Source organism: Ahaetulla prasina, chromosome 3 (assembly GCF_028640845.1).
Source record: "Ahaetulla prasina isolate Xishuangbanna chromosome 3, ASM2864084v1, whole genome shotgun sequence".
In the NCBI taxonomy this organism is placed as follows: Eukaryota; Metazoa; Chordata; class Lepidosauria; order Squamata; family Colubridae; genus Ahaetulla; species Ahaetulla prasina.
In genome coordinates, this window is record NC_080541.1 from 206060820 (window position 1) to 206088511 (window position 27692).

A 27692-nucleotide genomic window follows, 5' to 3' on the forward strand; every position below is an offset into this window, starting at 1 on the left:
AGACAAAATATAGCCAGAGCCTCTTGATGCTGATTTTAAGGATGATGTAAATTTATGTCATGAACTTACAGCTAGTTAAATACTGCTTATGAGTTAATGGATTTGTTGCATTTCAAATGCTTGTTACAAGTAGAGGTTCAGCCATTCATGATCCCCTGAGGAATAATCAAGAAGAATTGGATATTCTACTCATGTTAGTGTTGTCAAATTGGTAAAAATATAAAAGGATGTACAAAACCGATTCGTTTTGATTCCATTGGTACTATTTTTCTGTGGAGTGTTTATAGCGTTTATAGTTTATTAGTAATGACTCTGTTCTGTATCAGTATCTTATTATTATCTCATATTAGTAAAAGCCAGTTTTTTAACTAGGATTATAAAAGCAATGCTTTTAATAACAAATCAATGAGCTGGTCCAGTCAATTATGCAATATTCATCTAATTATTTTATTTATTATATTTTTTATTCAATGCCAAGTTTTTTGTAACGTCCAGATTATTATAATTATATTTGTAATTTGCTTTTGGGCCTAAATAAAATTGATATTGTTTTCCTGTACATTTGCATTGCATATTTGGAGTAATTTGATTTTACAAAGAAACTTCACTACCCCTAAAGTCAGCAGCATAAATTAATAAAGGACTGAATCAGGGTTGCATTTTACACTTGTAATTGATATTCATGCCCATAACTTGCACAATAAAACTAAGGTACTTTTCTTTCCCCTAAATCTGGTAATGATTTGCAAACCTAATGCTTTTGGGAAAGGTAATACAGTAAGATGATTGTATTTTGTGTCTGTGGGGAGGGGGAAGGTTTGGCTTTCACCAAAAATTCCATATATTCTTGGCATATCAAATTAGTACAGACAAAAACTGTAGAGATTTGCTGTACAGCATTTACAATGCCCTAAACTGTTGTAAGATTTGTACGTATTTGGAATAAGTTCTTAGCAGATGCAATTTGAATATTATTATCATAATTATCTTCCTGATGCTTTCTTCTTAGTAGTATTTTTCCCCTCCGTATACAATAAGACAGACTTTATTACAGTATGTTGTGAGCAAATTCTTGCAAAAATAAACTGTTGAGGGCTGCATTGTTCACTGATAGTGAGCAGGAGTCAAAATAAGCAGCAGTGATACACATTTTCTTTCTTCTCACATATCTATTTGAGACAGGGTAGGTCAGTGATGGCTAACCTTTTTGTCATTGCGTGCTGAAAGTGTGTGTGTGCGCGCGCGACTGTGCCGGCGTGCCTGTGACCCACCCCCACCCCGTTTTGGGCCTAACAGCCTCCCAGCAGCCTCCTGGGACCAAAAATGGGCCGCGAGGGGTGTGACACACACACACACACACACACACACACACACACACACACACACACACACTTGGGCCTAGCAGGCCTCCCTGCAGCCTCCTGGGACCAAAAATGGGCCATCCCAGGAGGCTTCAGGAAGGTTTGCTAGGCCCAAAATGGGGCACGAGTGGGGGGGGGCTCACCGCACACACACCCCACGCTCCCCACGCATGCACACGCATCTCCAGCTCATGCATGGCAGAGACCCAAAAATCAGCTGGCTGGCAGGAGGTGCACATGCATGTGGGGTGGAGCTGAGCTGGGCAACAGCTCGCGTGCCTGCAGAGAGGGCTCCGCATGCCACCTGTGGCATGTGTGCTATAGGTTCACCATCACGGGGTAGGTTGTTTATGCCAGCTATATGAATTTCTTGCTTGCAATAAGCTCTGGAAATTAAAGGTTCTCATAAGAGAAGCCTAATAATTATTTATTTATTCGATTTATATAGCTGTCTACCACCTCACAGCTATGATTTTGTTTATACAATTTATAGCCACCGGTAGCTAATCAGAAAAAGAGGGATCCTTGATGGTCTCTGAGCTTGGTTGTTTTCTTGCAGACATTTCATTACCCAAACCAGCACTAATGATATTACCTAGTTTGGGTAATGAAACATCTGCAAGAAAACAAGCTCAGAGAGCACCAAGGAGACCTCATGTCAACCCTGAGCTACAAATATTCTCCTTTATTGGAATCTGAAAAGATTTTTTTTCTCTAGCCAGAGACTGCCTATGAGTTTCAGAACTTGGGCAAAAATTAATCTGAATTATTAGCCACTCCAAGGCAAATCAGTAGGTCAAGGAATCATGGCATGTGCTTTGTTTGCATAGCAGTACTGTTAATTACACATAACACGGCTTTTTTTCCAAAGAAATCTAATCCAGTCATATAAATGAATCCTATTTGAGATTCTCAGTCATTAATCAAGCATATTCTTGATCTTTGTGACATTTTGATCACTGCCTCAAAACTGTCAAGCTTTTGTAGTCCTTGTTTTAAATCCAGTAAGTATTTTTTAATTCAAGCACCAAATGTGTCTTATTTCTGCCTTGTAATGTTGTTAGGTTTTTCAGCTCAGTTTGATTTGGGATTTTCTAGCCTTCCAAGAGCATGCCTTATGATCCTTACTTAGCATTTTCTCTTACTTATTCCAGTGTCTAATTAATGTTTTCATGATCAGCATCTTACATACTTTTCTTAAATCAACTTATTTGCTAAGTTAGATCGATTTGCCCTGTATGGACATAAACAACTTTATAGGGTAATAAAATATCAATTGAACTTAAACTTTAGTTCCATATAATTTATTTATTTATTTTATTTTATTTTATTTTATTTTATTTTTATACCGCCCTTCTCCCGAAGGACTCAGGGCGGTGTACAGGCATAATAAAACCAACAATACAATATACAAATTTAAAATACAATTTAAAAAACTTATTTAAATTAGCCCAATGATTAAAATTTACCATACTAAAAACCCCGTTTAAAATTACTAAATTTAAGATTAAAATCCCAATTTAAGCCATAATGATGTGGTATATTCTGTAAACTAGCTGCTGTTCTTGTGTCCTGCCAAACACTGCATCCTATATTAGAGGGGGTAACTTTAAAGGTAAAGACTTATGTTCAAAACGAAAAATAAAATTATTTTGAGAAACCACTATCGGAGTCACACGTGCAAGCCAAGCTGTTATCCGGTCTTCTAAAACTACTTTTATATAAATTGTAAGAAGGTCAGAATCATTATCTTTATTTGGTCTCCCCATTATTGCTAGGTATCATATGATTTAACCCCATTTGGATTTATAATTCCAGGAAGTTTCAATAGTTCTGACATGAAAATGGCTTTTTTAAAAAAATGGCTTTTTTTAAAAAATGGCTTTTTAAAAAAAATGTATGAGTAAAAGAAAATTGGATAGATTCAGGGAGATTCAGTGTTCCCTGTGGTAGAATTCTGGGAGTTGAAGTCCACATGTCTTAAAGTTGCCAAGATTGGAGACCCCTGCTCTAAATACTAGTTCAGGAGAACAGTGGTATGAGAGAGTTAAGTTTATAGCTTCAGATTGTGGCGATCTCAGAGCAGGGTTTCTCAGCCTTGGCATGAGAAGATGGATGGACTTCAACATTAGAATTTTCCAGCTAGCACACTGTAGAAGACTACAGTGACAAGAGATTACAAGGCAGATGACCTATAATACATTTCATTCCAAATTGTTCAGCCAACCCCAGTGATAAACATAGTGGTTTGACCTGAAAGGCATAGAGGTCTGTTTATTAGAAAGAATAGCTACTATTTATTTTTCATAATCTAGTTAGCTAGCATAATAGGAACCAGTTACTTACCAAGACGTGAAATCAAAGTTGTGTATTTGAATTTAAGGCTACATTTCTTGAAGTCCACGTATCTTCAAGCCACCATGGTTGAGAAACATTGGTTTAACAAAACCTTGAAGACTCAAAGGGAAGCAGAGACGATCAGTTGCTAGTCTACATAAATGCCATTAATGAAGACATTTAAAAAATGATCATTGCATAAGTGATTCCATTTCCAGGTTGTGTTGCCACTAAATATGAATATGGATTATTTTTGGATTTGTGTGTAGGAGTAACAGCTTTCCTAGTCTGCCTGGAAAAGGCTAGCTAGGATGATGATGATGATGATGATGATGATGATGATGATTAGGATTGTTGCTGTGGCCAGCAGTTGCTATTACAGTTCTTCAGGTAGTTTATTTTTTTTATTTTTATTTACATTTATATCCCGCCCTTCTCCGAAGACTCAGGGCGGCTTACAGTGTGTAAGGCAATAGTCTCATTCTATTTGTATATTTACAAAGTCAACTTATTGCCCCCCCAACAATCTGGGTTCTCATTTTACCTACCTTATAAAGGATGGAAGGCTGAGTCAACCTTGGGCCTGGTGGGATTCGAGCCTGCAGTAATTGCAGGCTGCTGTGTTTTAATAACAGGCTATCTTACAGCCTGAGCCACCACGGCCCTTACTTTGTCTTACAGCCTGAGCCACCACGGCACTAACTTTGTCTCTGCTCTGAGTTAGCATGAAAAGAAACACATACCTGTGTTTTGCACTGTATTAGCCAATTTGGTGGCTTTATAGTGTCATGCCTCTATTTTTTCTGCGCAAAGGTATTTTCCCCAAAGGTGAAAAACCCACCCAGGCTGGAAATTTGCTATTTAAGATTTCACTAGACTAGACCAAGGCAACTCCTGAATTTCCCTTACTAGCAGACAGAGTACTAGCAGACAGAGCTCAGCCTGCAGAAGTCGCCATGATTTCTGTGGTTTCCGTTCTGAATGCCCTTCCCCCTCGGTTGCAGTGCCAATTCCACAGAGAGAGAGAGAGAGAGAGAGAGAGGGCAAAGCTGTCCCAGAGTTGAATGGGCTTGGGGATTTGTTCTGCATTCTTTTATTACTTCCTCCAAAAAGTTTGATGGCTGGTTGTATCTGATGAAGGAAACTGCAGTTCAGGAAAACTCATGCTTTGTAATAGAATTGGCTAGTTAGAAAAGGTACTGCCAGACTCCTGATTTTTGGCCATCAAGGTGGAAGAATCACTTATTGCTTCAGAAGCGTGAACCAGGTTTGGATGTCTCAAATACCTTTTAAATGTTTTTATTGAAGCAGCCTCATTGGGTTTTTCTAAAAAAATTGATATATAGTTTTCAGCCAACAACCTCACATCTTATTTGGTGTTGAAGCTGCACATTCTATGTAGAAGCAAGAGCCAACTTCTCCTTGTACAAAATTCAGAGTGATAGTAGACATAGTAAGGGTGTCACAAATATAGATTTAAAAAGTGAGTTGCGTTTATCATCATGTAGGTTTACCACACCAATCTAGTTCTATGTTTTGTAATTTAATTAAAAAATCAGAGAATATAGTAGTATCTTTTGGCCCAGATTATTTCTTGAGATTTCAGCTTCTTCTATTTTTTTTCAGATTCAAATTTAGCTTTGGGTAGTAGACAAGAGAGATGTATCATCTGTGCCTCTTGGCAGCATATGGCTCCTAGAAAACCTTACAATCTTGAAAAAGTTGGAATCAAATTGTAATTTTAATTGGTTAGAAGAGAAATTAATAAATGCATGACAAGAGACTCCTCTTACTAGCTGTTCATATCTCAATTGCCATTCATATAAAATGAAAGCATACTTTGTTTTTGTCCTGGTCACATTAACTGTTTTTGGGAGAATGCCTCTTGGCACATTACTCAGAAACCATCTGCAGCCCAGCATAGAAAAAGCTGCACATCCATGCCATAAGTGACATGCAATAACATTTTGAAGGATGCTTCTTAATGGATATGATAACTGGGATTGTATGATCCAACCATTGTTAGGGTTCTCCGTGGCTCCCTATTTCTTTGCATGGGCATTTTTTTTCCTATCAGTGAAAATGATGGAGGTTCCTATTGCCTGCTGCTCTCTAAAAAAAATATTTGCAGCCATCATTAGGGAAATCCTCATTCCTTAGCAAATGTTAAACATGCTTTCTATGTTAGGAAATCTGGTTATCAGTTCTTTTTGCATCTTGTTTTGTACCTGTGAGATACATTTTATGAATGCATATTTAATATTAAAAATATGGAACGCTTCTCTTGCTAAAGTTTTATTTGTATGTGTTTTGTGTTAAGTATTGCTAAGAGACAGAGTAAACAGGGAATTTAAGAGGGGATTTTTCACTTCCCATCCTTAGCTGAAATATCTGGTGTCCCAAACTTACATGCTTAGAAAGCCTGCTCTCATCTACTATCCCTAACAGATATAAAAACTAGTAGTTACTGTTTGTTGTATCTGCTATCTGTAAAACGTTCTTGGGCCTTGCATGATCAGTGTACATTTGTGCACACTGCTCACTGCCTGTTTCATATTGTTACCGTAGCTGATTACAAGAGGTTGCTTCTAAGTAGATCAGGATTGTCCACGCTAGTTAACAGCTCCCTTGTTACTCAGCTGGAAATCTTGTGCCAAGTTAACTTCTTCTATTGAAATTGCTTTCAAGAGTCTGGGTATACAAATGTGGATGTACTAGAGTAATTTAGCACCAAGACTGAGCAAAAGCATGTGAATGTATTTCTCTTTTCTTAGCCAGTATTGCTTATCTCTCAGAAAAGGAGAAAGGCTCCTTTTCTGAGAAGCGAAAGGCTTAATCTTTAGGGCTGCCTATTGATTCTTGCAATATTCCAGTGGACGGTCTGGTCTCATAAGGGAGAAGTGAAGCATGTGAAGGTAGAGGGTGCTTTTTTGGAGGGAGAGGGGGGTGTGCATGCACGGGGAGGTGCATGCATGGGGCCCGTGCATGCATTGTATTTTGGGGGTTCGTGTGCGCATTCGCGTGCACACACATGCTTTGGGCACTTGGTCTGGGAAAGGTTAGCCATCACTGTCCTAGGTGGTTTCCAGCCACTTTGTTTTGGTGTGTAGTTACTTGAGCTGCGCAAAGCAACACAACAGGATTTTCCTTTACTCAACCAGGAGGCAGATGGCCCCTCCTCCACACACCACCTGGGGCAAATTCTTCACCACACTTAGTAGGGCTCAGAATGGCTGGCTTTTTCCACACGATCAGCCTGCTGCCAGAGATGAAAGTATGAGAGCCCACCATCCATCTTGTAGCTGCTTATTTTTCATTGAGAGAGAGGAAATGCTAGTGTAGAAAAAGCGAGGAGTAAGAAATGCTTCAGGAGTATTTGCGTAGAACACCACTTGTCAGTTGTCACCTATGGGAACTTGTTTCTGCCATGTTATGGTTGCTGAGGAGATGCAGGTTGAAAACCTGAGAGGTAGAATGCTCCCTCGTGCTCCTTGGCAACAGCTTCAAACAGTATCAGTCTGCAGGGAAGTATCATGCAGTGTCATTTTTAGCCCAGGCTGGAGAGGTGAAGATACACTGCAGTGCTGCTTCAGTTGCAAAAGAAGTAACTGCTTAAGTAAAGCATTGGGATTTTGCAACTATTTTGATAAGTAGCCAGTGTTTTCTATTTTCCTTCTGCTGACCACCCACCCCGCCAAGGAAGAACCTCATGTACTCCGGTATTTACCTACATAAGTGAAAACAGGAAAGCCCCTTGAAGCAGTATTTCTCAACCTTGTCAACTTTTAAAGGTATTTGGACTTCGACTCCCGCTAGCTGGAGAATTTTGGGAATCGAAGTTCACACATCCTAAAACTTGCCAAGGTTGGGAAACTGCCTTAGAGGCATAGATTTCTTATTTTCAGAGACACTACTTCCAGTTCATGCTGACCGACGATAGCAGTAGGTTGCTGCTCTTTCCCTACTTCTTATCAGGGTTCCAAATAATAACTCCATAGAAAGCAGAACTCCGAGGCAGGCAAGTTCCTCAAAGAACAATTTTGTTGGAGATGTCATATTGGCACAAACTGGTGTAAGTTTCCCCTCTCCTCAAACTAGTCACATTGTCCAACCAAAGTGCTGGCTGGTTGCATGGTGACCGGACTCCTCCTCTCAACCAGTCATTTGCTGGAATGTCCTTGGTTCCCACAGGAAAGTATTTGTTTTGGCCACAAACCCCCATCTATGTTCCCCCTCCCTATCCCTTCATTGCACTGTTGCAGTCCATGCTAATCTAGTTGAGCGGTATGGAGATGCTTTGGTTGCATGCTCCAACTTCTGCATCTGCATGATCTACAATGCAGAAGTATCCCATCAACATTTTTAATGTTAAGTTCTATTTCTTTAATAACCCAGAGGTACTTTAGAGGGAAAAAATAGCAAAATACCAAGTTTTACCTCACAAAAATACAAGGCAGACTGCTTTCTCAGGCGATTTGTTTTTACAAAGTAAATCAGCAAAATATAGGTGCTTTAAAAGCACAGAAGCAAAGCATTAATTAAGAATGGGTTGGGTATCCCGAGCATCTCCATGTCCTTTGTACATAAATACACATCTTCCATTTGTCATTCAGATCTTCTTTCTTACATGTTATGGGAGCCGCAGTTGAGGATTTTCCCTTTGACATCTTGGTCTGTCAGTATAACTTCATTGTATCAAATTAAAGATAGGGATTTTTTAAAAAATGCTTTAAATGCAGTTTCCCAATTGGAATCATTGTGAAACCTGTGCATTGAACCTAAAGCAGAATATAAGTAGTCCTCAAGTTATGACTGAGACCAACATTTCTGTTGCTAAGGGAGACAGATGTTAAGTGAAATTTGCCCCATTTTACGACCTTTGACAGTTAAACAAATCATTGCAATAAAGTTAGTGACATGGTTGTTCAGTGAATCTGACTTCCCCATTAACTTTGCTTGTCGGAAGGTTGCAAAAGGGATGAAAAAGTTATGTCACTTTTTTCAGTGGCATTGTAACTTTGAAGTCACTAAACAAACTTTTATAAATTGAGGACTACCTATAAGGTCAAGAATAAGATTTATGCTAGCAGTTATGTCTCCCAAAAGATCTACATGCTGAGCGCTTGGAAATGGATGGTTACTGACAAAAGCAATGAATGAAGGCAGCAATTATTCTTTAGGAAGATATTTTTGATTATAGAATTTATATAATCCCTCTAGATCTTACTCATATACATAACAGAGATTTTAAAAAATCACTGTATAAAGTACTGCTTTTGACACTACACCTGTTGTATTCTGTATAACCATTCCATTTATTCTGTAATGAATTTGCTTGGGTATATGTAGCTCAATATATCCGGAAATCCACCATATAAGTCACAAGTGAGCACAAAGCAAGTGAACTTTACAACAAAATTGAATTTCTGTGCAGGTTCAATTCATCCAATTTCTGGGGCCTAAGACAGAGGTGGGGGAAAAAACATGAGGGGATGAACTTTCCACACAGGCATCTGGCATAGCATCTCTCTCTTGATTAAGGAGTCCCTTTTATTTCTGTATTGTGCATCAAAAGTTTGTTTTACACAATTCTCAAGAGCTAATTTTGCTCCTTTTTTGGCATTCAGAACCTCTATAGTGCAATCCGCAGCAGAGAAAAGCAAGGATTTTAAACTTAACTTGTTAGAAATAATGAAGAAATCTTTGCCACATAAATAAACAAAGCTTAAACTTAAAATAAAAGAGTCAGCATTGTCTTTGCCCCAAACTACAGTAATAATGAATATGGGGTTTTCTCCCCTTACATTTTTGGAGAGAAGGGATTGGTTCAATTTTGTTGGTTTCATTAAATACGGCCTTACTCCTGAATTTATAACCTTCATTCAGAAAAGCTCACTGAAAGCCAAAAGCAAAAGTTTCATTTAAATGTCCTAATATAATTGAATGTTTAACTTCTGAATATAATTTAGCCACTTAAAATATTTTTAAATACCCTTACTTCCATTTAGATATTCAAAAACCGATTTTGTGTGTGTGTGTGTGTGTATATATACACACACACACACACACACACACACACACACACACAGAGAGAGAGAGAGAGAGAGAGAGAGAGAGAGAGAGAGAGAGAGAGAGAGAGGTTGTTAAAAGCAATTTAATTAAATATTTTAATTCTCTGGTGTCCAACTTAACTTATTTTTTGTTTTTGTTTCAGACATATACTCCAGATGCACAGAAGAGTTATAACTTGCCTGAACTTTATAGAACGGAAGATTATTTTCCTATCAAATGTATTGGTAGCAAGTATCAGAGCCATTAGTTTTGTATTTATGCTTATTGCATTATAATCAAATAAACTATTTGGATATTCTCCTTCCCACCTTATTTTACATTTGTATTAAGGCAAAATTTATCATGGGAAAGAAAACTTTGCTATTTCCAACATATTGTGTTCTAGTCCAACTATGGGGGAATTAAATCTTTTTATTTCTTTTGGGTATGATACTTGAGGTATGTTTACATAAGTAAAAAATCACGAAAATCAGATTTAAAATGGAAAGAAAAAAATATTTGTGAAGACATGCTAGAAACTGCTTTATCACTTTGTAATTGTTAAAATCTGTTGTCTCAGCCACTTCAGAACAAAAATCCCATTTCAAAACTAGCCTACATAATTATGTAGTATTTGTATTCAAAAGAAAAAAAGCAAATCCCACCAAAGTGGCAGAGATATTCAAATGTATTACTGAATGGTAGAAAAAAGTTCTTAAGTGTATTTGGTGGATGGAGACACTGCACCATTAATATAGCGTGCAGTATCAAAATCAGTTTAGTGTACTAGTTAAGGGCAATATATTGTCTAGAAACCAGGAATTCTAATTATGCCTTACGAACAAAATCAGACAGGTAAAATTTGGTCTCTCTCAGACCTAGGAAGAAGGCAGTGACCAGCTATTTCTGAAAAATGTTCAGAACACTACAAGGACTTGTCCAAGCAGTCACCAGGAATCAACACTGACTTGAAAACAAAACAAAATACTATAAAAATTAAGAGTCTTTTCTATTTACACTTCTTATGATGTCTGCAACTAAAATATATACAATTGTTATGAACTATTAACTCCAAAATGGTTTGATTTTTGGTCATAGCCCTAAGGACACAACTGTTAGTTATGTTTAAAAATTAAAATGTTTCATTGTCTGAAGCTGGACAAACAGGAATTCTAAGATCATTGCAGTCTATTTAAATCCACAAGAATTATCAGCAATCTGGCGCTCAGGCATATCAATGAATATATTTGCTGGAAACAAAATGACCTGGGAATATTTGTGCATAAAGAGAGGAACTATAAATGAAACACAGCAGGATAGGTAGGCAAGAAGTAACTATTCAGAAGATAAGGAAATCCTTGTTCAAATCAGAACACAGTGGATAGAAAATGAACACAACTTAAAGATTACCTAGAGCTGAACTCAACTCCTGGTGACAAGGTGGTTTCACTTCCCTATGTATTCTTAGAAAGAAAAATATGGGAGGCTGTAAAAGTAGTCTCCTTCAAGCCAATCTTTAATATATCTTGGAATTTCATGGACAAGCGATGTTGTTTTCTAAGCAACTATACATACATGATTTGCCATTATCTTCTGCCAATGCTTCCTTTCAGTTTTCTAATTTGTGTTAGAAAACTTCTGCAGCTCTGGAATTCTGCTTACTAAACCTTTCTGTGGGGGGAGGGGGGGAAATGAGCATTTGGGTAAGTGTTGCTCTATAACCAGGGGTGAATAGGTGCAGCTAAACTTGTTTTATAATGGGCCAGAGCCTTCATGACAGATATTTGGATATAGTATCCATAACATACTTTCAACATGCCAAACATAAATAGCAGATTGTCAACTTGGATGACAATTGATGGATTTTGTGGTCATTTGATATCCCAATTTATAATCTCCCAGAAACTATAAGGTGCAGGTTGCTACTTTACCATTGATGTGTAATTTTTTTCTGCAATAATTCAAATGTAAAGTTACAGCATTCATGGAATTTTTAAGTTTTAACGTATTTTTCGTAAGTATTTTTTAACTGGAAATTAATGTAAATATTGTCAAGTTTATCCCACTACAGATTTAGCAATTTTTTTCCTCTGCTAGAACATACAATAAATAAATCCTTGACTCCAGCAGACTGCACCACAATGTAATAAAACTAGGCATTTAAATATAAGCAAAATCTTATGAAAAAAGGAAAACGTTTTAAGAACTAAACAAATTATTTTTTAAAAAAGATCTTATAAAAATGCTCTACAATTAACTCTGCTACAGTAGAAACCTGATTACGGCAAAAATACACATTGATAGTACTGTTAAAACTTGTTGATTTGCCCCAACTCGCCACCCTTCAATACTATACATTGATTGTGTGAAAACTCAAATAGTGTATCTGCAAACAATGCGTATGAGACACAATAAAATCCATTCATTGATTTACTACAAGGAGCAAATCTTAAGGACTGTCAACTTACAAAAAAAATGACAGTACTTTTAAATATTTCAGTAGGAATGTTAAGCACATATTTAAACTGCCATTGAAAACAACAATGTTAAAATGTTTGGATGTATTATGCAGCATCTGCAAATCCATATACAGTACTGTAATTTTAATACATCTGTTTGGTTCAGTAGATTATATATTAAGACTAGCTTGCACATAGATAGCTTATGTTTGTTAATACAGAACTTCTGTAGATAACTTCATTTTCTCAAGGCATAAACTCTAGCATCTGAATTTTGTTTTCTTTCAACAAAAGCCATCACAATGACTTGGGAAACAGGTAATTCAGAATTTGTAATAAAGCAAATATTTACATTAAGCACAATACAGCAATTTATTTAGATGTTTAAATGAATACAAAGGGGAAATAAAGATCACAAAATTATCCATACTACAACAATGTGTCATATATTAGATGGTATAAATGAATAACACCATGAGGTGTTAACTAAAGATAAAACTAAATATCCAAAAAAATGCAGCACTCATTTCCGTATGCTGCTTTTAACACAGTACAGTTTTATACAGATCTAAAAGGTGTCAAAATTAGTAGCTGCAAACTTGTTTCTTGCATGTGATTTTAGCTTAAAAGATTTCAGAAAATGTCTCTGAAATACATAGTCATCAGTTGTAATGTCAAGGATATTCAAGAACAAGAAAATTCTATAATACAATAAGAGTCCAGATATATTTTATGTTGCTGGCCTCTTTGAGATTGTACAAGGTTATGTGCAAAAACTAAGTCTGTCAAAATTCATACTATAGCAGTTTCAAGCTTTTTGCTAGGTAAACTAGATACAGCATTTATTACACAGCAGGGCAACACTAAAAAAAAGGGAAAAGAACCAAATCTATGATGGATACACAAGAACAATAGCATAAGCATCACTTGAGTAGGTCTAAAAGACTGTACAAATATACATTTCAACTATTCAGAATGATACATGAAAAAACAATTTTCCCAGAGTCTACTATACACATTGAACTGGTAGCTCTTATGTTGGCCCTATAACTACCATGTGGAAAAAGTAATGTTTAAAAAGACATACAGCGGAACATATACAGTGAAATAAATGTTGAAAATGCTGATAAAATAAACCTTTTCTTCAGTGAACTGGGAGCCACCAGCATATCAGTTTTCACATTAAGTTACTGTGCTCATCACAGCACATACTCTCAAGTGAGATTTGCCAACAGCATACTTCGAAATAAGTACTAGAAATGGTGGCTTTGTAGCCACTAGCCAGATGACCTTGCACTCAAAAGGCAGTACCAGTTATAATGAACTTTAGCATTCATTGTAAATGAAAGTATTTAGACAGTTGTCAAGTGGGAGATACTGAGGCCACGGAGTTGACCAACTTTTATGCTTGCTGGCTACTCAGCTCTACCCCTGTTAGGCTGCTATGCATTGATTCTGTAACCCCATCAGTCACGTTGTCAAACTGGTCTCCATCCTCACTGTCAATTGTGCTATTTTGCCACTCCATCTGTGGGTTTGACAACTTCTCATTAATTTCTGTTGCATTTTTCCATTGTGACTGGTCCTTAGACCAAAACTCACCTACTTTTCCATAGGAACTATTCTTCCATTTTGAATGGTCTCCATCACTCTCAGAGACAACACATTTAGTTTCTGCACCTGGTTTACTATTAGCATCTTCACTTTGGGATGATTCATCAGTCCAAGTTTCAGGCTTCACTTCAGATGTATTATCTTCAAAGTCAGATGCCTGTTGAGAACCAGGTCCACTTTCAGAGGCTGATGCTGCATCTTTCCATTCAATAACATCATCCTGATCTTCTTGATCACCTTCACTGTCTGAGCCATTAGCCACCTGCTTTCCTGGTTCCGCTGCAGAGCAACTTTCCTGGATTTTTGAATCTCCTCCATTCTCTTTTTGGTCTGTTTTTTCTGGAGGCTCCAACACGGCTTCCAAGGGTGCCTCTTTAGATATGTTTTCATCTGTGTTTTCATTTATACTAATTATAGATGTTTTGTGATCAGAAACAACTTCTACAAAAGGACTATTGCTTTCATTGAATTCATCTTCTATATTTTCGTAACTGTCTGAAGAACTTTCATTATCTTTACCTAAATTTATTTTTTTATCAACTGTTTTACTAGCATTGACTCTAGAATTCTCTTCATCGTGGTTTTCAAACAGCCATTCATCATCAAAATCCATTTCATGTTTCACTTTATTTAATTCTTTCATGTTGAATCCTAGTAAAACACCCATTTTAAACTTTTCACAATCTCGAATACATTTCTTCCTTTTGTTACTAAAGTGTGAAGCAATATCAGATTTCCATAGCCAAAGACTGGCTGCTAACTTTTCAATTTCTCTTCGACCGGGATACGGTTGTTTATTGAAATACTTGGTGAGAAATGTTTTTCGGGCTTCATACGAATCATCTTCATGACCTTTCGGATCCAAAGCAAGTACTACAGGTTCTTCAGGCTTTTCCTCAAAAACTGAGGGCGAATCATCGTCATCTATTTTTCTTTTCTTCAAAAGAGAAAATTCCATGTGTTCGTAAGTACGTTTCACAGGTCCTGTACCTGGAGACTGATTTATCCGAGAGGGAATATTAGATTTGTCTTGACCATTTTGTGTCTTCCCCACACCTCTACAGTGGACAAGGTGTAGAGTTATAGTTGAGGCAGTCATGTTACTAGTGTACACTCCAAGGCAATGAATACATTTATATGTGAGCTTTTTCTCTACTGGATGAACTGTTTGAATAACTTGATGTCTCTCCCTTAAATGATGCGCCAGTGCATCAGAGATGGGTCCTTTGAGGATGGAAAAACACAAAGGGCAAAGAGTTTTTCCCACATCTTTCTTGTATGGAACTGCTGCTTGAGGCGAACTTTTGACAGGTAAGTCTGTCTTCTCTTGAATTTTTGGCTGTGGTTTTGGAGGAACTGGAGGAGTATTTTGAGCGTGATAAGCAACAGATTCAGCAGGGGCATCTCTCAAATTGTAGGTAGTTACGAGTAAGTGTATATTGGTGTGACTACCCTGCTGTAATGTCAAATCAAAGGTTAAAGTGGAATCTGTTTTAGGTCCCATTTCTTCATCAATATGAACCATTCGCATGTGAGCAGCCATCTTTTCAACATCATTAAAAGTTGAGCGACAGTAGGGACAGGATAGGCCATGAATTAACATGTGATTAAGCAATGTATCAGTGGGCAAGTAGCGATTACAGTATAAACATTTACTAGTAAAATTGTGTATTTTCATTATGTAGTTAGCAACCGCAGGCACCTTTTCAGCTTTGTGTTCTTTCTCAAAATGAACACTGTACACGTTTTCTGGAAACAGCTCATTGCAGATTGTACAAATTTTCCATTTCTGCGTTGATGAAGTATTAACCGAAGCAGACGCGGCAGCCGTAGCATTTGTTCCAAGGGGTTTGGGTGTGGACTGGGCTAATCCTCTGGATGCTGCCTGAGACTGAGCTAATGGTGTTGATTTCAATGCACCGGATGAAAGTGCAGATGAGTTGGCCGCTTGAAGAGAGTACCTTGCAGAGGTCTGTGGTCTTGGTTCTCCTCCAAGAGGGTACGGCCTCCCATTTCCACTGGGAGGATACTGTTTCAGGGATTGCTGGGATAGAGACACTGGGGAGCTACCAGTTAAACTTAGCCGTCCTGTATGACTAACGTAACTTGGTGGTACAGATTTCACTCCATAGTTATTCTGCTGTAAGTGAACACTGGACATCATATTAACTCCTGAATTCAATGTAGGCTTTGGTATATTTAGTCGATTTATCATTTGCTGTGATGGAAGAGAACGAACATTTCCAGGAGACAGGGGTCCCAATCTCTGAGGAAGTCCCATAGGCTTTTTATCCTGGGGTTTTGGAGCAATCAACATCAACGGTTTGGATCTTGGGACTACCACATTAGTGTGCCCTATCATTGCTGTCACCTGATATCCTATACGCTCATGGTCTTCAATAACATGCTGTACTAAAGCTTCATACGATTTCGGCATAAAAAGGCATCGTTTGCAGTGAATCATACTCTCTTCTCGGGAACCAGAACTCAAGGATACAGCTCCATTGAGCGATTTTTCGCTTGCTTTTGCTATATAAGGTGCAGCAACATGCTGAAAATGTTCCCTGTAAATGTGCTTTCTAACTATTTCGTAGAGAGGATCTCGGTAAGTGCACTTCTTACAGTAATAAACAGCTTGTTCTATACTGTCAGCCTGCTTAGGTTTAAGGCTATCATGCTTGTTTTTATCTTTAAAAGTGCTGATGCCTCCACTTGGTGTGTTGGCATTGGGAGCATGAAATATTTTAATGTGCGTTTCCAAAGTCTTTTTGTCTGCATTGAAAGTACAGTAGGGGCAATTGAGAAGAATCCTGTTTTCGAAGTCTTCGCTATGAACATTCCGGAAATGACTTTTGTAAGCAGAAAAGAACTTTGAGGAAAATGGACATGCACTGCAGCAAAATGGTTTTGTCCGATAGTCCTTTAAAAAAAAGAAAAAGAAAAAAAAAGTTAGTATCATAAAAATTTCATTTAATATACTTTAAATATCTCCTGCTAAGCATTATTAAATTAGTAGAGCCGTTATCCATTTAGAAGTTTTTCCTTATACTGGCAAAATTCAGGCTAGGGTAAATGGTTTGATATTATATGCCTCCCAGTCTTTTGGGATTAGGGCAGATAATGATTATTATGAGATAAACAAATAAATAATTCACAGTTCTTCATAGCTTCTCATGATAATGCTGAAACAATGTAGCGGATATTATCATTTTAAAAAAATGAATTCACAGTTCTAGTACTTCATGGAATTACACATCAAAACATATAATAAAAAGCATTTTTAGAAGTTTGGTTCTCTATCCATCAGCAATTCTTTTTTAGTATAATACACAGAGTAAATGGTTATATGTAAGCAAAAGGAGTCTCTTAACAAGCTTATTGACTGTTCAGAAACAGACCAAATTTTGGCTTAACAAGTCCATAACTCAAGGTCTGAACATGTTACGTTTAACTTACAAATATGTATATCAGTACTAGAATCTACTGAATGAAAACCATTTACTATACATTAACTACATGCATGCATTTCAAACTTTAACATGTAAAATATAAAGCATGTGAGTACTTTATATTTTATAACTGAAATAGACTTCAAAATGTTTCAAAACAGTTCTAAGTTCATGATGTTCCAAAAAGGCAAGCAAGCTTCAACCCTCTTATATTGTCCTATGTACTACTCAGTTTATTTTATTGACATTGATAATTAAGTTCATTTTTAGTATTCATCCTGATAAGTCTACAAAGAAACATATTTATATTTGATTATGTTTGAAGAGAGGTAACAGACTGCTTAGGTAACAAACGAGGTAACTAGATTATCTTAACCATATAAAATCAAGCTACTATTTAACAGAAATTAACAAATCACAGTTCTCCAGAAGAGGCAAGAGACATACAAATTCATGATACAAGATAATAGTTTTCAGTAGGAACTCAAAAGAATATCAGATTACAAATTGATAAAAGCTTTCAAATCATAGCATTTTTGTATATACACTCACACAGATCAACTAAATAAGACAATTAAAACATTAAACTTTAAATTGTTTGCAGTAATTATAGTTTAGAATGCCAAACTATCGTTTCAGTTTCCAAATTCGGCAGTCAAATCTTTTAGAATTACTAAAACCAATTTTTGTTATGTGTGTTCAGACTTTCACATTTTCAGTTGTTTCTGTGAAAGGACAACTTCTGGATGGGAAGCAAAGGCTGTAACTACAGTTTGTTAATGCATTCTCAGTTCTTCCACAAAACAGATTCAAATTATTGAACACTGAGTTTCATGGACTCAAGTTTATGAAAGTATAAATTAATTTTAGATTATAAAACAACAAACATCCACTATCAAGTTTTTTTAAAAAAAAATTAATGGATTCAGATCAGGTATCTTTCACCCATTAATGTACTAACCTGATTTTTTGTAAGCGAAGGGTCCCACAATCCAACATCTTCCCATGTAGTGTTTTTCAAATAGAAGTCATTGGGTTCAAACTGCTTAAAATCCTGCAAAGATGGAGAAAATGGCAAAAAAAACCCATAAATAGAAATAACATACTATTAATATTTGACTAGTTATTAATTTCATATCTAAGTTCATAATCCAAAAGCAAAACAGTACTCAGGGACCAAATCCAAGAGAATACAAGATAATGAACTAATTTTATTAAAGAAATGCAGGATTCAATCTTCAATGAAAGAACCACACTTAAAAATCCTTCTGAAATGAAACTGGATTTATTTCAGTTGGTTTATTGCTTCCCCTTTCCAGTATACTCTGAAAGTTCTTTAAAGATAATCCTTGACTTACAGTCAAAATTAGGATCTAAACTTCTGTAGCTAAGTGATGCAGTTAGGTGAGTTCCACCAGATTTTATGACTTTTTGTTGCAGCGATTAAACTAATTGCGTAGTCATTAATCTGGCCCCATTGACTTGCTTGTTGGAAGCAAAGGTTGAAGATGACAATCACGGAACCCCAGGATGCTGCAAAGGTCATAAATACATGCTGATATTACCAAGAGCCCTATTTGATCATGCAGGACCTCTGCAACAATCGCAACTGTGCATCACTTTGTGCAGTGCTGTCTTAACTTTAATCTGTTGTTCAACTAATAAATCAAGGACTACTGCATTTGCAAAAACGGATTATTTTCTGCACTACAAGATCCTTTATTTTGTTACAACATTAATATCTGAGATTTTTTTTTTTCATACCAGAAAGGGAAAACACATTTCTAAATCTAGGCTAAGTAGCAAACGTACAGAAATGCTGTACAGGTAGTCCTTAAATTAGAACAGTTCATTTAGTGACCGTTCAAAGTTACAACAGCACTGAAAAAAGTGACTTATGACCGTTTCTCACAACTATTACCTTTGTAGCATCCCTATGACCATTGATCAAAATTCAGATGCTTGGCCATTTATGACCACACTTATGACTGTTGCTGTGTCCCAAGGTCATGTAATCACCTTTTGCAACCTTTTGACAAGCAAAATCATTGGGAAGCCAGATTCACTTAACAAACATATTACTAAATTATCAACTACAATGATTCACTTAACACTTGTGGCAAGAAAGGTCATAAAATGGGGCATGACTCATTTAACAGATGACCAATTTAATAACAAAAATTTGGGGCTCAATTGTGGCCATAAGTCGAGAACTACCTGTAGTACTAAACCCAAAGGAGTAAAAGGGGATATGAGCAGGACAGATGTTTGTGCTACTCTTTTGGAGCATGCATAGCAGAATAAAGCTATTGAACAGAGAAAGCTAAAGCACCTCCAACATTTGTTTTTCCATTTTGCAACGAAGAAATCCCTGTATCTTCTCTGCATAAAACTAACAAAGCAGAAGAAAAAGTGACTAATATACAGTATATCAAGTTAAAAAAAAAATCAGAGGAATGTTTCACATGAAGTTCATTTTCTGTCCTATATACAATCAGCATTAGACTACTGTCTCTTTTATGTGCTCAGTTTTTGAAAGATATATCCGTTGAAGCATTTGCTCTGTCATCAATCATGCTGCACTCCTGAAACTTGTATAAATACATGTTGTCCATATTTATATTTCAGTTACTTAAATCTGTGTTGTTAGTTTTATGGAAAAAAATTCCATTCAGTCATGTAATTGTAATGTAACTATAATCTTCAACTTGTTAGCGTAAATGCAAGGAAAGCATGATTCACATACTTTTGAAAAAGAATTCTACAGAACCTCACGCTAGTAGGCAACAAATGGATTTTCAATGCAAGCAGAGAAGATGTTTAAGGTACGCTCTGACAAGAATAGTGTACACTGCTCTTCTGTTACAGTGGTTAATAATTGTCTAAAATTTATATAGTATTTACCAAACATAGTCTGAATTAAAAATATAACACCAAATATTTATATTAAAACTTTGTAGGTCTATTCACGTTTATCCAAAATATTTTTTTGAAAGTCCCAAAGTTGCTTTTTTTCCAAGAGGCAACTGGACTTCCTTGTTTTTCTTTGAAGACGTTTCGCTTCTCATCCAAGAAGCTTCTTCATTATGACTGAACCATTAGTCGTTAAGCATCCAAATTCTGATCATGTAACTGTAGGGATGGCCTGACTGTGAGGTCCATTATAAGTCATTTTTTTCAGCGCCACTATGGCTTCAAACAGTCACTAAACAAATGGTTGTAAGTTGAGGACTACCTGCAAATGACGCCGCATGTCTTTTTAATCAGGAAAAGGAACAGAAGACCCAAGTTCCTGTTCAATCAAAGCATCAAGAAACATCCATCCCTCACAGCCACTCAGAATGTTATAGGGCAGCAACGCGAACCTATGGCACGCGTGCCAGAGGTGGCACACAGAGCCCTCTCTGTGGGCACGTGCACTGTCGCAAGTGCGCTGTCTCTTTCTAGGTTCCGGCGCACACCAGCCAGCTGGTCTTTGTGCAAAGAACGCCAGAATGCAGAAGAGCAGCTGGCTGCCGCATATATGCACACAGGCCAGCTGCTGTCTTCCAGGCTCTGGCGCACATGCACTCCAGTTTCGGCACTCAGTGCCAAAAAGGTTAGCCATCACTGCTATAGGGTTTGGTTAGCAATTAAGGTCAAGTAAAAATTATAAATCCTAGTTCAGTGAAATAATGGTGGTGAGGGCTACAATCATTCAGATTCTAACAAACTTCTAAAAAACATCCCCCTACTTTTCAACTGACTATATTACCAACATTAAAGTTTAACTAATGCTCCCTACAAAATTGTACTTACTTCTATATGTTCTTTACAGTATTCTAAACCGATGTCACTTAGTATCTTTTTCACAGTTTTCCGGGCTTTTCTTAAACTGCCAAGATTGTTGACAGGAAGCTGGAACATAGTTTCTAAGAGAAGGAAAATGAGAAACTAATTTAATGAAAATGTTTTATTCAAAGTAGTTTAACTCAAAGTAACAAGAAACATTTGATATCACTTTTGATCCTTTATTTTTTTTATTATACACATTGCATTCTTCTGTTTTCTGTAGTTTCACAAATCAAAAGAAAACAGGTTGTTCATTACATTTTGCTTTGAAAAAATGAAACTGGAGGCTGATTGCCTTTAAATATAAAAACATAAATACAAAAACAGAGATCATGATGCCTAGATTGGATCTGATATACTTCTGCAATGAGAATGATCTTTCACATGGAATTTCATAAATCATAAGCCAAACTCATAACAAAAGTGGAATTTTACAATTAAAGTATTTGCAATGAATATCGGTGATCATTAAATGCTAAGTTAAATTTAAAAACTGAGAACTGTATAATTTACCAATCTTTATCCCAATAAGTTTCTATCTCCTCTACAAAAGCAGGATGCTACCCTGATCTGGTTTAAGAGACCAGTATAGAAATAAAATATATTAGATAAATATTGCTTATTGGGAGACACTCAAAAGTGCATGCAACACCCCTTGGTTTCTTCAGAGGAAAGTATCAGAGAGTGTCTCCACTGGATGTCTATCTTTAGAACACTTTAGAATCATTAAACAATATTCTCCTTTTTTATAAGTTATACCTAAGAAATTCTAACCGAGCAGCAACTACTGAAACTTTCAAAATTGAAATCAATTGCAGATTCTTCATAAACAGTCCTATCTTAGTTTATGTAATTCACAAATAAATAAATAAAATCATGATTACAATGTTTCAAAGATTCTGCATTTTAACTTCATGTTCTTAATTTATAATTGAAATTTAAAGATCACTCTAAAATGTCTATACCCTCAGATATAGCAACTGCACTACTCTTTTACCATATTACCCAATTTTACTATTAGAAAATGTGATTCTTAGTAACGGATCGTATTTTCATATCATTCTTCATATAGTCAACACATGGCAGTTTTTGAACGTAACATTTGAATTGTAAGCTACCCAGAGTCATTTCCTGTGATGGGCAGGTATAGGAATTGAATGAATAAGTAAATAAATAAATAATAAAGATAAAAATACAGATGAAGCAGAAAAAAATTGACTGCAAAAGTAAAGAGGGATCTTGGAGTCCTAGTGGACAATTACTTAAATATGAGCCAGCAGCACGCTGCAGCTGCCAAAAAAGCCAACACAGTTCTAGGCTGCATTAACAGAATCAAGATCACAATAATACCATTTAATACCATTTTACAATGACTTAGTAAGACAACACTTGGAATACTGAATCCGGTTTTGGTTACCACGATATAAAAAAGATGTTGAGATGTTGAGACTCTAGAAAGAGTGCAGAGAAGAACAACTGGGCCGAGGTGTGCGAGGCCTGGCTGCAACTGTCCAAAGGCAAGTAGTATGGCAGCTTCACCACCACCCCCATCCCCACCCTAGGTTAATTTTTACTTGTGCACTCTGGAGTGGGCAGGGTCTTAATTGGGGGAGGGGGGGAGGGCTTATATTGGGTGCACGTGTAAAAATCAAACTAGTTTCTAGTAGGCCGTATTTTCATGGTATAACATAAAAGTATACCTGAACAGCAATTATGGAAAATCTCAGAAGCATTAAAATGCTCATGTCCTCACCAGTTCCCTTATTATTCCCACCTACAACTTGATATTTTTCTTGTTATTGAAATGAACAGTTTCCATGAAAATAAGACCTATCCTGAAAATAAGTCCTAGCATGTTTTGTACATGTGCACCTAATATAAGCCCTACCACCAAAACAAGCCCTACTTAAGGCTGCATGCCCATTTCGTCTGGTTGCCGTGACCCCAAAACAAGGCAAAGGGGGAGTGTAGCTGCTGTTGTGGTCTGTCAGCAGCCTACGGTGTTGGTAGTGGAATCGGACGGTGATGAGGCAGAGGCGAGGCCAGGGCCATCGAGAAATGGGGTGTGGACTCCAGAGCCTCCAGGGCCTGAGAGTAGTTAGAGAGTGAGGTGCGGACTCCAGAGGCCGAGAGTAGCGAGGAAGAGGAGGAACTGGGAGAGCCTGTCCCTAATGCCCGAATGAGAAGAGCTGCCAAGAGGCAGGAGCAGCTCAAGCAGAGAGGTCACCTCAGGAGTAGGGCCAAGAGGTAACTGGCCCCTCCAATAAGATTTAAAAGAAGACCGGCATCGGTGTTTCAGTTTGCTGTAAAACAACGTTGGGAGCTGCGCTCATCCCATTCTCTGCTCCAGATGTTTCTCCGATAAGACCTTGGCAGCTCTCCATTCTCTGCTTGAGACGCTTATCTGCAAAGGACTTTGGCAATTATCTAAATTGGACCAGGTTGGAAATAATGACAGAGTGTTTTGTGTGAGAAGCCTTTGCTTTCTTTTGAGTTTCACAACGCTGGAATGGGTCAATTCCCAGCTGCTTGAATAAAGTTTATTTTCATTAAGGACTGCGTTTGTTGCTACCTGCTCGAGTCTGGGTCACAACAACTGCCCAACGTGTCCTACAGTGGTTTACCTCAGGCCATCCATGCCTCAACACTTGCCTCGTGGTGGCAGCACCAGCAGCCATGTGCAGCAAAAGCCCAGGTGGCTGCCGGCCCACTTCTTCTGTTTGTGTTGTGACTCCGGCTCCCGAGCCTGGCCTCCTGGAGGAAGATGACTCTGAGAGTGAGGGGGAGGAGCCAACAAGGCCTCCCTCTCCAGATCCCTCCTTTCTGGCAACGCCTCAGGTGCAGCTGAAGGCCAGGAGGGAGGCGTGTCGGAGCCCCCACCAACAGAGGGTGAGGAGGATCAATCCTGGATTGATCCCAGACAGCATCAGAGAGAGAGGCGTGCGCAGCAAAGGAAGAGGTGTGGCAGGCCCAGAGAGTGCTGAGTCACTGAGCCACACCCCACAGGGGATAAAAGCAAGTGGAGTTGCTCTGTAGCCCGTGACGGACACAAACTGCATTGTGTGAGTTTCAGACAGTTTTTGGATTTAAGGCTTGGATTTTCGTGAGTAACTCTTGACCACTCTTTAGATTCCTGGTTGCCCCGGCAACGAACTGCAAACACGCTGTCTCCTGATAAGAAACTTGGCAGGCACTTGTAGAGTAGCTGCCAAAACTTTCCTCTGCCAAAGGAAACCAGGTCAACTTGTAAATAAATTGCTGGCAGACGTCCTTCAGCGCGTGTGTTTTCTTAGGTGAGGTGGGGGGATAGAACAGCTTGCTTGTGGCTGCAATGGAGCAGGAGGCCAAACAGTGTGCTGGTGCTGTGGCTGCAAGGCGAGGCATGTATTGGGGCATGGATGGCCTGGCTGCAGAAGCCCTGAAGTAAGCCAGTGTGCGGTGTGTGGGACAGATCCATTCCTCACCTCACGGCTGTAGCTGTGGCCACGCGGGGTCCTCCTGGATGGGGCTGCTAGAGCTGACACCGCCACAAGGTGAGGCAAGTGTTGTGGCATGGGTAGCCTGGCTTTGATAAGCCAGTGTGGGGCACATGGGCAGCTCTACCACCTGCCTCGCGGGGGTGGCATTGGAACACCGCATGGCCTCCTGCCCTGCTGCAAGTAAGCAGAAGTGGGCCTCCTGTACATGGGAAGGGGGGAATAAGACATCTCCAAAAATAAGCCTTAGTGCATATTTTGGGGCCTAAGAGAAAATAAGACCCAATCTTATTTTTGGAGAAACACAGTACTACCATCTAAGATAAACTAAAATAAAGTAAAATACTCACATATAAATGACAGTGTTTATTTAAATAAGTCTATAAATAAATAAATGTAAATAAAATAAATGCCTCAAAAAGTTATTGGAACCATTCTTCTTTAAAGTACAATATAGTGCTTTTCTGCTTAAAACCCTAAACACTTTAATGTATTAACTTTTATTAGTCTTATTACCTCCCAATATTTTACATAATATGTTTTAATGTAACTTTACAGTTTAACAATATCCTCAGTGGTTAATAATAATATAAACTTCAGTATCAACTATCAACATTTATCTGATTACTAGACCTGTAATTATACTCAGCACAATCAACTTAATAACAATGAGGTTCATCCAAAATGATGCAAAATCACAATGACTTATTTACATGTACTATGAAAAGCCAGATGATTTTAATTCATTTCTTTTAATTAACAATTAAATACATACATTTAGGTAGTAATTTGATATTAAAATATAAACTGTACAAAATTATGGAATAAAAGAACAAAAATTATGTCATTTTCAAAAAAAATTGACTAAACTGTTTCATAATGTTCATCTTATGCCTATATATATGTGTATTTATCTACCTCTATGTTTCTCTCTCTATAGATATATATATGAAGTTAAGGGTATCCAGAGATTAACCAATTTGATTTGGAGACCCAGTTCAAAGCTTCAGAAATAACCCACCCTGGTACAGATCATTTTGAAAATATTTCAGAGGCATAAATCAGTACAAATCTATAGTGACAGTGTATCTCTTAGTATATATTTCAGATGACTAAATTATGGATTTCTTTATTAGGGCCTCTGGTGGCTCAACAGACTAATGCAGTCTGTTATTAACACAGCTGCTTGCAATTACTGCAAGTCCCACCAGGCCCAAGGTTGGCTCAGCCTTCCATCCTTTATAAGGTAGGTAAAATGAGGACCCAGATTGTTGGGGGCAATAAAAGTTGACTTTGTATATAATATACAAATGGATGAGACTATTGCTTAACACAATGTAAGCCGCCCTGAGTCTTCGGAGAAGGGCGGGATATAAATTCAAATTAAAAAAAATAACTTTTTCATGAGCCAGATACCTATCTATTTTCTAGGATTTTTTTTCATTACAGAATTTTAATTTTTCTGAAATCTTTTTCCAGCTGTATGCTTCTCTCATTCTTTAGTGAAATATAGCTAGGGCTCAACTGCTGCATGTATTATTATCCTAATAATAGAGTGAGAAGGATTGCCTCTCCACATCATCTCTTTTGACAAGAATGAATCGGTTTCTCTAAAACCATAGCACATAAATATTTGAATATTGCTCCAAATATTCAAATATCCATAAATATTTTGAATACTGCTCCAAATACAGATCGTCTTCATTTACCAACCATTCATTTCAAAGTGTGATACTGAAAAAATAAGCTTATGGCCATTTATGATCCTTGCAACATTTCTTGAGTTATGTGAATGTCATTGCAGTCAGTATGTGTTTTCTCTCCCCACACCCCCACCCCCAGTGTTGCAAGCAATTTCTGTAGGTAGTCTTTTCTTTGCCATACTCTTTCCCATTGCTGGCATGATTATATTGCTCTCAATGTGCAAAAAACTGATTTCTCTGCTCTGCAAAGGGAAAGATCAGGCAAAGAAGGGTTTAGTTAAATCTCATATACTGTATCACTAAACAAAAAAATATTTAAAATAGTTAGAACTACAAAGCCTCAAATGATTATGGCAAAAAAATTAAAGATGACAAAATGGGAGAAGGAATGGTATCACTGTTTACCTTTGTAATGTTGACCACTTTTTCCCTTTAAAAGGGACAGCAAAGGGGATTTTTCTTTTTCACATTTCTGTAAGAAATATTTCAGTGGCTCAGTGACCAGTTAATACTGGAAGTGGAGACAGGGAAATGAGTGATACTGTGAGTAAAATCAATATGTAATTATACTACAAAGATGTTCATTTGATAATGTGCAAAATGTACCAGGTTTCAGTTCATGGATCACAGAATCAACAATACTCACAATTTTCTTTTGGAAATCATCCTCCTAGATCACCGATCTCTACCTTATCAAGTATCTATCTCAATAAGAACCTGAATTCAGACCCAGATGTATAAAGAATCAGACACCTACCCCTTTGTAGCTGTTGAAGGCAATGAATTCCTGGAGCCTTTCTATTCATGCAACTTCCTTTTCTGTAGTTTCTTAATCTTAGGACTTCTGGTAGGAAGTAGCATTAATGCCTGCAGGAATGAATCAGAATGAAACATTGGTCTGCCATCAAAAGGACTGTGCATAATATTGCTTTTGTTAGCAAAAAAGAGAATGATCCAACAGAACGTGGGAACACTAGAAATAAGGTCTATTTTACCAAATGAAAAACTCAGCAGACATATTTTGAAATGAATTCTTTTCATTATACTGTAGATAAAAAAGCTTAAAAAACAGCTAATATGAAGGCGAAAAACCCAAATTATTGGAAAATAACTGGGTAACATTACGTTATGACTGTATTTTATTAAATTATATTGAATCAGTATTAATTATGAAAATAAAATTTTAAAAGTTTTCGCTCAAAATGTTGGTTATTTAATTTGGAATATCCTTATCAACAGTAGCTAAAGTAAACAACGTTATGGTAGAATTTTAACAAAGAAAAAAGAAAATATAGAAACAAAAATAAAATAATTGGGTCCGTAGAATTAGATAATAGATAAGTAGAATGGAATAAGAAAGGATGGAAAATAGAGTATCTAAGAAAGGATGGAAAGGAAGAACAAACAGAGA

General features: G+C 37.2%; 2 protein-coding genes across 8 annotated transcripts in view; one reads left to right on the forward strand and one right to left on the reverse strand.

Annotated features, from left to right (window-relative positions):
- Positions 1 to 10070, forward strand: part of BCAS4 (breast carcinoma amplified sequence 4) — a 38261-nt gene extending 28191 nt beyond the window's left edge. For all 4 annotated transcript variants that reach the window (XM_058178089.1, XM_058178087.1, XM_058178090.1 and 1 more), the window contains one exon: positions 9913 to 10070. Coding sequence is in view for 3 of the 4 variants with exons in the window: in XM_058178087.1 (XP_058034070.1) it covers positions 9913 to 10017 (105 nt within the window). In the remaining variant the exon portion in view is untranslated. The remainder of the gene's footprint in view (positions 1 to 9912) is intronic.
- Positions 10071 to 12566: 2496 nt separating this feature from the next.
- The window catches only part of ADNP (activity dependent neuroprotector homeobox), a 55297-nt gene continuing 40171 nt past the window's right edge, over positions 12567 to 27692 (reverse strand). For 3 of the 4 annotated variants that reach the window (XM_058175710.1, XM_058175712.1, XM_058175711.1), the window contains exons 2-5: positions 27039 to 27148; positions 21070 to 21182; positions 18233 to 18325; positions 12567 to 16742 (exon numbers count right to left, since the gene is read on the reverse strand). In XM_058175710.1, the coding sequence (XP_058031693.1) occupies positions 13611 to 16742; positions 18233 to 18325; positions 21070 to 21182; positions 27039 to 27087 (3387 nt within the window). In that variant the 5' untranslated portion in view covers positions 27088 to 27148 and the 3' untranslated portion in view covers positions 12567 to 13610. Of the gene's footprint in view, positions 16743 to 18232; positions 18326 to 21069; positions 21183 to 26686; positions 26754 to 27038; positions 27149 to 27692 lie in introns of all 4 variants that reach the window. The other variant, XM_058175713.1, reaches the window with a different exon arrangement.